The following is a 12,284-nucleotide window of genomic DNA, read 5'->3' as shown; positions in this document are numbered from 1 at the left end:
CAGTCCTGTTACAGACTGGTTTAATAAAATGTATTGAACCAAAGACATGGCAAGTAATTCTAGTACCTTAGTAAGTGGTTTTCAATTTCTTATCTGATAATGAGTCTGCCTGCTCCACACTCAGCTCTGTATACTGGGTTCATATTCATTCTTACCTATTGTAACACTTGGTGGTGTTCAGTTTGCTTTAACTCTCATTCTCTTTTATGGGTTGATGAACATAGACACAAATTACATGTATGTATCTGATATATCTGTGGAGTTAGTGTATTTTTTTTTTTTTTTACTGTTCTCTGAGAAGCTTGACCACCACTAGAACGGAATTGTTAGATATTTTTTCAGGAAAGTTTCTGCCTTATATCCATAGTTGTCAGCATAGGAACTGTGATCACTGCTTCAGTGAATACTGAAGAAATGTTTATTTTCCCAACTCCAGGGCATGGTAAATTAGCTGAGGTAAGAGGAATGTTGGTCATCATCTTCTGTCAAGTCCTTCATTTGATTATCATTCTTTTAGAAACCATAAGCCATAAAAGTGTTGTCAACATCATTGTTCCTTCATTTCTTTCTCCACTTGAGTGGAAGGAAATTCCATTGCTTTGAATGGTCTGTCATTTTTTTTCATTAGGAGTTTAAATTGAATTCTGTCTCTGTTTACACTGGGCCTTTCTGTTTGTCTATCATATTTGTTAGCTGGAAACTCATATTTTCTAGGAATGGGTTCAATTTTCCATGACTATTGGCAGATGTTTCTCTAGGATCTTCAGTGACAATGATGTATTTGTTGATAACCCAGTGCTTGCTAGAAGGGACTTTGCTTTGCATCAGTGAGTCAGTTTTTTTGTATGAGAGCTTTAGTCAACAGAAGCACATTCTATTTCTTCAAAAAATGTCTAGGGGTAGTTTCACCCTATTTTGAATGCGTACTTCATGCAATGAATTTTCCTTTGGTTCAGCTACTCTTTCCTCTTTGCGGCAGGCAAAATATGTAATGCTCTGGTTCCGCTCTTTTGATTCATATTTTTGCAAGTTATATGTTTGAGTAATTTTAATAGTTGAGCCTAGTGTTCCAAGATACTAACTGTAAGAGTTGAGTTGTGAGTAGATTTCATTCTTCTAGTATTACTGTTTTCACACTCAACTTGGCACTTCAGTACCCTGGTAGGAACATTTGAGGGGCTTGCTTCATAGGTCTGCAAGATGGCTTATAGCACGAACGTGTCAGTGTCTGAACAGGACAACTTTTGATGGGTTTTCCATACAGCTTTTATTAATTAGAGGAAAAAGTCATAGAGGATTCTGCAGTTTTTTTCTTACTGACATTGTCTGCTGCTTTCTCATCCTCTCCTACCTTGCCAAACCTAGACAATCTGTGTCACAAAGCCCCTTTTCTCAAGGTGTTAAGAGAGCATCAACACTGCCTTGTTCTCAGCCCCATGGTTTACTTAACAATGACAGAAAATCATCCTTTTGAAGTTTGTTCTAACTTCAGAAGTGTTTTGGTTTTTCTTTGCATTCCTCTTCTTTCAAGGGTTGGAGTTTTGGTATTTTATTGTTTTATTTATTTATTTTTAATATCACAGTGCTCCATTGCTTACTGAGTTTGGATTTAATTAGTGTTAGAACATTGCATAGCTAGTTTCTTTTCTTTCCATCTTTTATTGAAGGGTAAGTTACGTTAATAGATAGCTGTGGATTATTTGAAATTCTGGGGTTTTATTACCTTTTAAAATATGTGGTAGGATCATATAATCATTTTTTGCACTAATATTTTTCTGCCCTTTTTTTTCTTTCTCTCTCTGTAATAGAATTGGAAGAGTAGGAAAGCCTTGGGGGGAAAAAAGAAGAGATTATTTTGAGAACTGGGATAATAATTTTACTCTGTTCAGGTTAGAAATGAGGTCTAACATCTGGAGCAGGGAACTGAAAATCAAATATATTCTAGACTCAATTCTGACTGTGGCTTTCCTTGTGACCTTGACAAACAAGCCTTTCTGTGGTCTGATTTCTTCTTCTCTGTTACCAGGAAGAAACATTAATATTTGCAAAGCATTTTGAAATTCATGGTATGAAGATGTATAGAACTACAGGGTTTTTTCATTATTTGTTGGAAGGTATATAGATTTTCTAAGTATTGTTCTGCTTTGCTGGGCAAGAGTACAGATGGAGTGTTTTTGGGAGACATAACTTGATTTAAGAATCATTTTGGTCAAAAAATAATTACGTAGATTGATGATCTAGAATAAATCTGTTAGGTGTTAACTTTTGTAGTACTTATCCTTTGTGAATTTTCAGTAAAGAATAACTCCTAACAATTGGAGCAGTGAGGTTATTGATATATGAAGTAAACAGTGGTTGATTCAGTCTGCTGTTTCACTCAGCATTTATAGAAAGTACAAGATGTACATCACATGAGTGATGAATTCTGGGCATCTAAGTTTTGAAAAACTGAGACAAGGTTTTTGCAAGAGTTTGTCATATGCCTTAAGGAAATTTAATGAATATGATGGTGCTTTACATGCTTCACATGAGACTTGGCCAGAGCTTTTCCCTCTGATTAGAATTTCATTGCATTCTTCCCTCAGGCAGAAGTCATTATGTACTGTGATTTACCATTGATAACATTAATTTGCTGGTTTTAACATCCCTTAATACAATGTTCTAGATGCTAAAAGGTAAAACCTGAGAAAAATATGTCATACATTTTAGAAATCTTCAAAGTTTTAGAAAAAAATATTTTCTGAACTTTAAAAAGTAATTTATCCTTTGATTAGTATAAGGGCAAGTCACTACTCCCTTTGCTGTGCTGTGCTTCAGAATTGACACTGAGGAGCGCTCAGCAGTTCTAAGGCTTTAGATGACTCTTAACAGTATTTAGTTTTCAACACAATCTGTCTGTGAGCATTATCACGTGTAAATGCAACCATAATTTTTAATAGTGGTAGCTAGGTTTGGAGCTCTGAAAAATTCAAATGGTGGTGGAAAAGATGTGTCTATACTCATATGGTTATATTACCATGAATCTTCAGTTATTGTTAAACCTGAACCTGAATTTAAAAAAGACTTCTGAAAGCCCTGACAATAATTGGGGTTGCTGGAATAACTAGCAGCAGTAGTAGTGATACACAGATAGATATATTAATTGTGCCAGAAAATGGTCTTAAATAATGCAATGGAGGAAACAGTTTGTTTTGGCCAATAAACAACACTTCAAATCAACAGAAAAAGCTCTTATTCCTCAGCCTGTCTTCTCATACCAGGTGTGTATGTGTGTCTTCTTTCCCAGAACCCCCTTGAATCTACCATATGTTGAGTTCTAATTTGAGGGTTTCCCCAGCTGGTATGTAGGAATACAATTTTCAAATTGATAACCTATCGATTTCTTTTTTAGGAGTAGAGAAGGAACGTTTCCTATTATAACGACATACCTACGATATGTTACAACTATCCCTTTGCTGTACTTCATGAGCTAAGGATATATGTAATTATTCAGAAGTGCTGTACTTGAGTGATTTGTAAATTCCTTTTCTATGCTTGATAGTAGTAAACTTTCTGTAAGTAAATCTGTGATAATGACTTGGAATTTGTGTAATCAAGAGGAGGAATGACATGGTAATGGGTCCATATTAGGTATTGCACAACAAGTTATGGTTTCTAATGATATATATAAACACACACATATTATTGCACAGAGTGTTTGTTTTCTTACTTCAGGGGATATTTTAGAATGGGTTAATTCTGGTCTGCTGCAGACGGAGATTAATTTCTTCGCAATAAATTATAACTTCACAGGGTCTAAATTCTTCCATTTTAAAATACAGGAGTTACAGGACTATTTAAGTTAAGGGACAGAAGACTTCATTTTCTGGATCTGAGGAAATGTAGTCCAAAGGCACTAAGAAAGGAAACAATGCAGAGCTAAGAGAAGGATTGACACACAGCAGAGAGGTAAAGTCTCCAGGCAAAGTGTTTCTGTGTATAGGCATCAAGGGTGGATGGAGAAGTGAATGTGAATGAAATATGAGAAGAATTTTGGCTAGAAATACAGAGTAAAATCAGAAGGAGGAGGAAAAAAGTTAATAGATAATGATTTTAAATCTTCCAAGGGGCAAGAATAGTGCCAGGAAAGGTATGAGTAAAGGATTTAGAGTAGTAGGACACACAAGTGTAGGATAGTGGAAACCCAAGGATTTATTTTGAAGGTACGTTACAAAAAACCCCTAAACAAAGTCCCACCCTACCCCAAACAACCCCCAAACCAGCAGTAACCTTAAACAATTGTCTTATGGAGATACCCTTTCAACTGTTTTATTTGCACTCAAAAGGGTTGATCTTTGTTAGCAACTATAGTTTGCACTGCATTGTATCTGGCAGTATGTATTGCAACAGTCCTCCCTTTCCCCCCATGCTTAAAATTACTGCATGGATAGGTGTTGAAACTTGGTGAGTTAGAATGCTGAGCTGTACATTAATCAGTTACTCTGGATGACAGCTTGGATTTAGAGTTGGACGACTGTGAAATTACCAAATGTATGTAAATCTCCTCGCCTCTTGCTGTGTGTAGGAATACCTTTCTGTCCTCATCTTTACCTCTCTCCAGCAAGTTCCTTGGATCATAGACTGATGCATAGCTTCCATTTTAAATTTCATTGGGTTTCTCATCTACACGCCTAACTCATGCTGGTTTCTGGGTCATATAAGCAAAGAAAGACTTTAATCAAAAAGGAGTTAACAGGCAGATAAGATAAAGAAGAGCTGAGGAGTGAAAGAAAGTTGGGGTTCTTTCAGCTGTGTCCTGTCATAGTGTTTCTGTTGCCCAGGTTTCAAAGGAATTGGAGGAAAATGGCTGCATTTTTGCAATAGCATCTGATGCTGATGGAATCAGTTCTGTGTAATAATGAGTCTTTTTTTGTGCAGTAATGTGTAGGTGGGATTATGTGGAAGTGTAAAACAAACTGAAAATAGGAATCCAGAAAAAAACCAGGTATTTCGTAATGCACTATTTAAATATTGCAGACTATTTACTTATGCATAAATGAATACAAGTAATGAATTTATTAGAAACACTTTGTTCTATTATTTGCCCAAAACATTGTGGGATATGTATAAAGAGTATTGAATTTGTATTTTTGTTGTGTGTGACTGGATGTATCAGGGAAAAGTGAGTGTACTCTTTATGACTTATCAAAGGAAGGCTTGATCTACTGAAGCTTGCAGAGGTGGCTAACTGATATCAAAGGTTTCTGCAACACTGCCTACAAGTTGCCAAAAGGTCAGTATGAAAACATGTCACTGCCTGATTACATAGCAAAGAACAGTGATGATCACCAGGATTAATTAAATCCTGTTCTCCTAACACTATCAAGCACTTCTTCAGGTAGTCCACAGGAAACTGTTCCAGTTGCAGTAACTTTAAATTGTTGTTAATGAAAATGCATTTCTTTATGTTGTTTGAACATGCTTTGTTCAAAGTATTACAAGAAGAGTAAATATAGTGGGTGAAATAGTCTATTCAGTGGAGTTGAAGTTAAGCTGGTAAGAAGAATCTAAATTATTTAAAATGTCTCCAATAAATACATCATTGCCACTGTACCGTGAAGAAAGCTTTAATCATTATAAGCACTTAGGAAGGTGTATCAGTGAAAAATTGATTAGATCATTTTTAGAGAAAGCTTTGTGGATTGGGGCTTGTGTAGCATATAAAGAAGGTTACCAGCCCAATATTCGCCTCATGGTTTATTATGTGTTTTGTAAAAATCCGTTTTCTCTTTACAAAGAAGAGAACTTATCATGGTTTCTCTTGACTGTTAGGTTTCACAACATGCTGTTCCACAGATGTGTAGTAAAAGGGTTTACCTGCTGTACAGGTGTAATGTGAATTAGGTGCCTCTTTTTTCCCTGTAATGATTACGTAGAGGAAGGACAACAATTTAACCTAATGGAATACTACTCCTCAAATGAAGACTTTGGAAGAATTTTAACCAAAGTAGATTTCAGATAAAGTGAAAATCACGTTTTCATTAACAAAATCCAATGTGCAATGTACAAAATGTCCAAAATCTTCCAGCTGTCTTAAGCTTAATGTGTTCAATATTGTAATACTGTAGTATAACAACTGACGTTTAGGTTGAGAAGGTATTTTTGTGGATAAGGACATGATTTCACATCTTGGAAGATACATCATTAGGTATAGTTCATTAAAAGGGAAAGATATGAATCACAAAGGCTTGACTCTGGATATACATCTTGGTGCTTAGAACTGTGGTACTAAGAAATATTAGTCCCCTTCTACTAGTCAAATAATAAGAGAAATCATCAATTTACTTTCTGTTACAGCAAAATATGATACTCTCTACAGAGTGAATATTTTTCTTATTTTTAAAAATCCAGTGATTCTGTGTGATGAAAGAGTGTAAATATTAATGATGCAGTATTAGAAAGACCCTTAAGGCATGTACTTGATTCTTAATGGTACGTGTTTCAAGAAGTGTTCTTAGGTACTAGCATAGATGTTAATGGGTCAATATGCTCCATGTTCAGAACATGAATTCTACAGTTACCTCAGTGAGAGTGTGTCCAGGGAAGGGCAATGAAGCTGGTGAAGGGTCTGGAGCACAAGTCTTCTGAGGAACAGCTGAGGGAACGGGAGTTGTTTAACCTGGAGAGGAGGAGGCTGGGGGGGGCGTGGGGGTGGGTGGTGGTGGTGGGAAACCTTGTTGCTCTCTACAGCTGCCTGACAGGAGACTGTAGACGGGAGGGGGTTGGTCTGTTCTCCCAGATAAGAAGCAACAGGACAAAAGGAAACACCCTCAGGTTGCGCCAGGGGAAGGCTTCATTGGATATTAGGAAAACTTCATTCACTGAAAGGGTGGTCAAGCATTGGAACAGGCTGCCCAGGGAGGTGGTGGAAGTACCATCCTTGGAAGCGTTTAAAAAGTTCATAGATGAGGTGCTTAGGGACATGGTTTAGTGGTGGACTGGATAGTCCTGGGTTAATGGTTGGACTTGGTCTGAAAGTTTTTTTCCAACCTAAATGATTCTATGAGTCTGTGATTCTACTTAGAAGAAAAATGTTCATATTTCAAAATGTGCTTAAGTATGTGTCTAACTCTTAAAATGCATAGGTTGAGAAGCTTCTTGTATTCTGCTAAATTTTCCTGGATTGCAAAACGGGAACAATTAAAATTTTTTAATTATTATTTTTTAGCTCAAAATAGTTATTCTTTTTTTCCATTCAGAAATAGCAAGTGTTTGAAAAAAATTCTTTCAGCAGAGTATGTCTCTCCTAGGTAATTTTCTCATATTACAAATGTATCTCTCATTTAGTTATACCAATTAAAGTTGCTGAAACATTTTTCTTCCAATTCATTGCTATAAAGCTTGCAGCTTTTAATAAATGTTATTTTAATTGCTTACCTCCAGGCTGTATCATTGTTAGAATAAATAATAATAATAATAGTAATGCTGGTATTGATGATATTAGTAGTATCAAAGATTTGTGATAGAGTTCTGTTCCCTGAAATATTCTGATTTCTAATACTAATCTTTGATTGAAGAATATGTATCAGACTAATTCTACTGCATACAGAAAATAATTTCTTCTAGTTCAAAGACTGCAATATTTATCTATGGCAGCATCAATTGTATTTTACATGGTGATCCAAAAACTTCGATTTTTCATTTACTTTTAAAAGTATCAAAAGATGTTTCCAAAATTATTGCGATGCATGAAAGTATCACTGTATTTTAGTAGACAGTAGCATGTCCCTTTTCTGTCTGTCCCTAGAGACTTCTTCAACAGAATGACATTTAGTTTTGCTTTAGAGAGAATATTTCAGTCATTTTTTTGTCTTGCAAGCAGGAAGCTATATAACTGTCAGCTACAAGTCAGTCAAATGGGAAATGAAGAAAAAAAATGTTAAAAACCATCACCACCACCACTAAGAACAAAAAATCCTCAAGATTACTTATCAAAGCAAAAGATATTTTTTTTTCTTGGCTCATTTTAGGGAATATGAGTGGAAATTGTTTTCAAAACGTACCTGCTGTTGTTGCCTGATATGATACTTCCAAATATTTCCAGCCTTCAGTGCCTAGAAGCCTGTCTTCCTCTTATTGTTTGGCAAGCAGTAATATTGTTGAGCCCGATGTTTCTCCGTTACATTTCAGTCAGAAGTGTATGTTTTTAAACGCTTTGAAACTTGTAAAACATTCTGATATTTCTAATCCCGGTCTGTATTTTTAAAGTAATTTACAGTAGTTCTGTTAAAATGTGGTGGAAACTGATCAAAGATTACTGACAGGCAGAAATTCTGTGCCTCATTTAAACTTAATTTATTTTGAGTCTTTTCATATATTATTATCATTCCATCATAGAATGCATTTTATTTCTTGATGTATTTTATTCTTTGTTACTTCAATGCTGACAAACAATTATTTTCTTCCAAACCACTGGAAGCCTTGCTGTCTAATAGCAAAACCAGTAAACCTCTAAATTTTTGGTTTAACAGCCCTTTCTAATCAGTGTAGCAACATGGCTTGACTATGAAAAGATTTTGTGTTTAAATGAAGAGAAAAACCAGCACTGGTTGCTTTTGTTACGAATCTAATTAAGAAAAGTTAATATTACAGTGGACCATCTATGCACCTTTCCAGTATACAAAAGTATCTTAGTTGCTTTTCTGTTGCTGTTCATTGTGACTGATCAAGGACTCTCTGAATGAGACATACTGCTTCAGATAAGGTTAAGTCTTTTACAGAATATGTGTATATGTATGTATATACATGTTTTTTGAAAAAGGAAAATTCAGATCATATTTTGGGTAAGAACTATCATTAAAGACAGCTGCATAAAATTACAGTTTCTATGTTGATTTTTTTTCTCTCCTGTCTTGCATTAGGGGGCAATGTTGTGAATACACAGCATATTGATGTTGACACTGAAAGGAAACCAAGCATTTTTAATATGTCTTGGATGCCTTCTTTCCATTATGTATCTTACGTTTTTCAAGAGGAAGAGGAGTGGACTAGAAATGATGGGTAGAAATAGCAGATAAAGAATGCTATCTAGCACACAGAAAACTAGTTATTAGAAAAGCATTCAGTCTCTTGTGTTCAATTTTTCTATGATTAAACACCCTCCTTGTTTAAAAGGGGTGATGAAACTAGCTGTAGCAAACCAGAAGGCCAGGCTATGAATTTACCTTTTCTTTTTTTATATATCTGTTCACCTGAAAGACAACACTCTCAGTTTTACCATTTAACAGAGTCATTTGGCTGTAACACCAAGTTCTTTAAAAGTTTTTTCCTTTTGAGACTGTATGTTTTAGCCAGTCAGGTTTACGTGGCAAGGTGTGGGTAGTGTCGGGGGGCTGCAGCAGTGGCTTCCATGAGAAGGGATCAGGAGCTGGCCCACATGTCAGACAGAGCCGGGTCCAGCTGACTTCGGAATGAACCTGCTGCTGCCCAAAGCTGAACCCATCAGTGACTCTGGTGGCCCCTCTGGGATAACATATTTCAGAAAGGGTAAAAAGCACAGTGCAGCAGCTGTGAGAGAGAGGAGTGAGGAGAACGTGAGAGAAACATCCCTGCAGACACCAGAGTCAGGAGTGGAATTGAGCCTGGGAAAAAGGGGGTTGAGGGAAGCTGGCTTTAATTTTGTTCTTATTTTGCACTATCCTAATCTGTTATTAATTGGCAATAAATTAATTTCCTCAGGTTAAATCTGTGATGGTAATTGGTCAGTGATCACCCTGTGCTTGTCTCAGCCTGTGAGCTTTTTCATCTTATTTCTCCTCCTGTCCTGCTGAGGAGGGAGAAAGAGAGCAGATTGGTGGGCACCTTGCAGTCAGCCAAAGTTAACCCACCACAATAGTTTATGTGCTCTAGGCATATTGATTTACTTATTGCAATCTCCTAATACTAGGTATTTTTGAGCATTAGGGACAGTAACTTTAGTCTGAAAATTGTCTCAGCATCTAAAGTATGCCAAGTGAACACTCCTCTGCATTTTCAATGACCATAATTAAGAGTTTATTCAAATAAATCTAAAATATTTCACTCATACGCATAATTTGTAAAGAAAACCAATGCAAACATTCTTGGGGGGGACTAAAATCAAGGACTAAAGCTGATGAGGGAAGTTCCTCATGAGATTTCAGGGTCTGCATTGCGCAGGTCAGATTATACATTTGTAACCCACCTTTCTAGACCTTAAACGTAATATTACCCTCTCCTGCTTGTGTCTTCCTCTTTGTAGAAAAACCTTGGCAAAACTATAACTTGATACGGTACTCATATGCATTTTGTTTTGAAGAGTTAGAAGCTAGGACTATACACCTGCAAAGACTTTTGGGTCAGACAGGTACTGCGTGAGTTATTTTGAAAAGAAACTTGTGATGCCACAGAAGGTTTGTGCAGTCTCTGGATTCAACATGGTATTGCACTATAAAAACCGGCTAACAAAGCTAAAATAAATGCAATAGTTTCTTCTTGGTCTTAACCTGTAGGAGTTAATCAAACAATGGAGTGTCCGTGAATACTTTTGTGGAATCCTAGTGTGTCACATTTGTTCAGATAGTGTCTTCTCTTGAAAGATCCTTACCCCCTGAAGAAGTGAGGGGAGAATGGAAATTTTTGATCAAAGTAGAGCTGGTTTTCACATGTGGGATTTTTTTTTTGGACTTTCTTTACTGTAAACTGTGGCATGTTCTATTACTTACCATTTATAAATTCCTGTCTTCTCTTGAAGTGCACTTGTATGAAAGACATGGTGACGATATCTATGGACATCTTTGTGAGGAAGTTTCAACCAGACAGATACCAGCTGTGGAAACAGGGGAAGGATTTGTACACCATTGATCATACAAAACCAACTCCTGAATCAACACCTGAATTAAAGACCTGGCTACAGAGAAGAAGGAAAGCAAAGAAGTTTCCCCAGTGGTATTTCTGTTTTGTTATTTTTCATTTAATTGTCTTCACTGATGCCAGTTTTGTTTTTGTTTCTTTTGCCATTTTCTCTGATGTGTTATTTTAATTCATTTACTTCAGATGAAGTTTTTTTTTTTCTTTTTTTCTGTGTTAAAACGAACTTGGGGACAATCAAGTCTTTTTTTTTTTTTTCAGAATGACCATGAAAAATTAATTTAACTTAGAGTTATGTGGATAGCTGAAGTTAATGAGTATGGAGAGCATCAAAATGCATTCCAGTGTGGTATTTAGAATCTTTCTTTAGTAGAGATTATTCCATGGAAATTTTCAAGTTGTGAGTGGTTACTGTTGTTTCTAGTGTCATCTGAAACCAGAATACAGGAGAGAAGTCTCTTAAGAGTTGAGGCAAAGGTTAAAATGGAAAGTTGTCATAAAGCTGTGGCAGAATCCCAACAGCTGTGTGAAATCTCTAGCAATAGCCTTAGCCCTTACTACTATCTAACTCCAAGGAGCTGTCACTGCCTATTTGGCACACTCTTGCAGTACTGCAGTTGTGTGCATACTCTCTGTGTCTACCACAGGTCAATCACAGATCATAACTTAGTATGCTAAGGAAGGTCTAAATCTCAGTTGTTGGTGCTGACACCACCAAGAAAACCAGGAGAAATAAGTTTCTCAGCTTGTCACTGAAGCTATCGCAGCTTTGACATATTAAAGCAGTTTCATAGCTGGATCTATTTACTTGTGCGCATCATGTTTCTTGTTTGCATTGCACAAACATAACACTGATGCTTTCCTGTCTTACTTAACAGGATCTTTATGGATTTTCTTCTTCATTATCCAATAATGATCTACTTATTTTCTAGCCTACGGTGGGCAATTTTATTCGTATCTATTTCCTGCAGAGTGCAGTTTGCAGGGTTACAGATAATATTGAATTTTTTAAGACCTTCTTCCTTCTTCAAATTATTTTACAATATAGTTACTTTCTTAACTTGCTCTTAAACTGAATTTCCTCATTTTCTATATAAGTTAATGTATTTCTTGAGGAAAACAATAGGAAAGTCAACCTGTAAAGAAAAGGACCAACTGTCGCTGTAGTGGAAAGTTATAGCTGAGAAGTACCACACTGGGTTTGTTCTGGGTAAGAACATTCTTGGGGTAGAACAGTTCTTGAAGACAACTAGGGAAGCAGCTGGGCTGCCGGTTTGGTAGTATATGTATAACATTAACGGAGGCACAGAGAGAGAGAGAAATTCTGGTGTTTAGCTGTTTGAATGCCGTTTTGCCTTGTAGTGTTTTGCTGTATGCATTGTCCAGTGTAACTGCAAGTTCACATTTGGACCAGCAGT

The 12,284-nt window shown here is 36.3% G+C and overlaps 1 protein-coding gene across 4 annotated transcripts in view; it reads left to right on the top strand.

Annotated features, from left to right (window-relative positions):
- Positions 1 to 12,284, top strand: part of KDM4C (lysine demethylase 4C) — a 297,463-nt gene that overhangs the window by 143,919 nt on the left and 141,260 nt on the right. For all 4 annotated transcript variants that reach the window (XM_056324193.1, XM_056324192.1, XM_056324194.1 and 1 more), the window contains exon 9: positions 10,751 to 10,944. In XM_056324193.1, coding sequence (XP_056180168.1) covers positions 10,751 to 10,944 — 194 coding nt within the window. The remainder of the gene's footprint in view (positions 1 to 10,750; positions 10,945 to 12,284) is intronic.

The sequence above is a fragment of the Falco biarmicus genome, chromosome Z, assembly GCF_023638135.1.
Source record: "Falco biarmicus isolate bFalBia1 chromosome Z, bFalBia1.pri, whole genome shotgun sequence".
In the NCBI taxonomy this organism is placed as follows: Eukaryota; Metazoa; Chordata; class Aves; order Falconiformes; family Falconidae; genus Falco; species Falco biarmicus.
The sequence above is the reverse complement of the archived record's forward strand: the minus strand, read 5'-3'. Positions and strand labels throughout refer to the sequence as shown.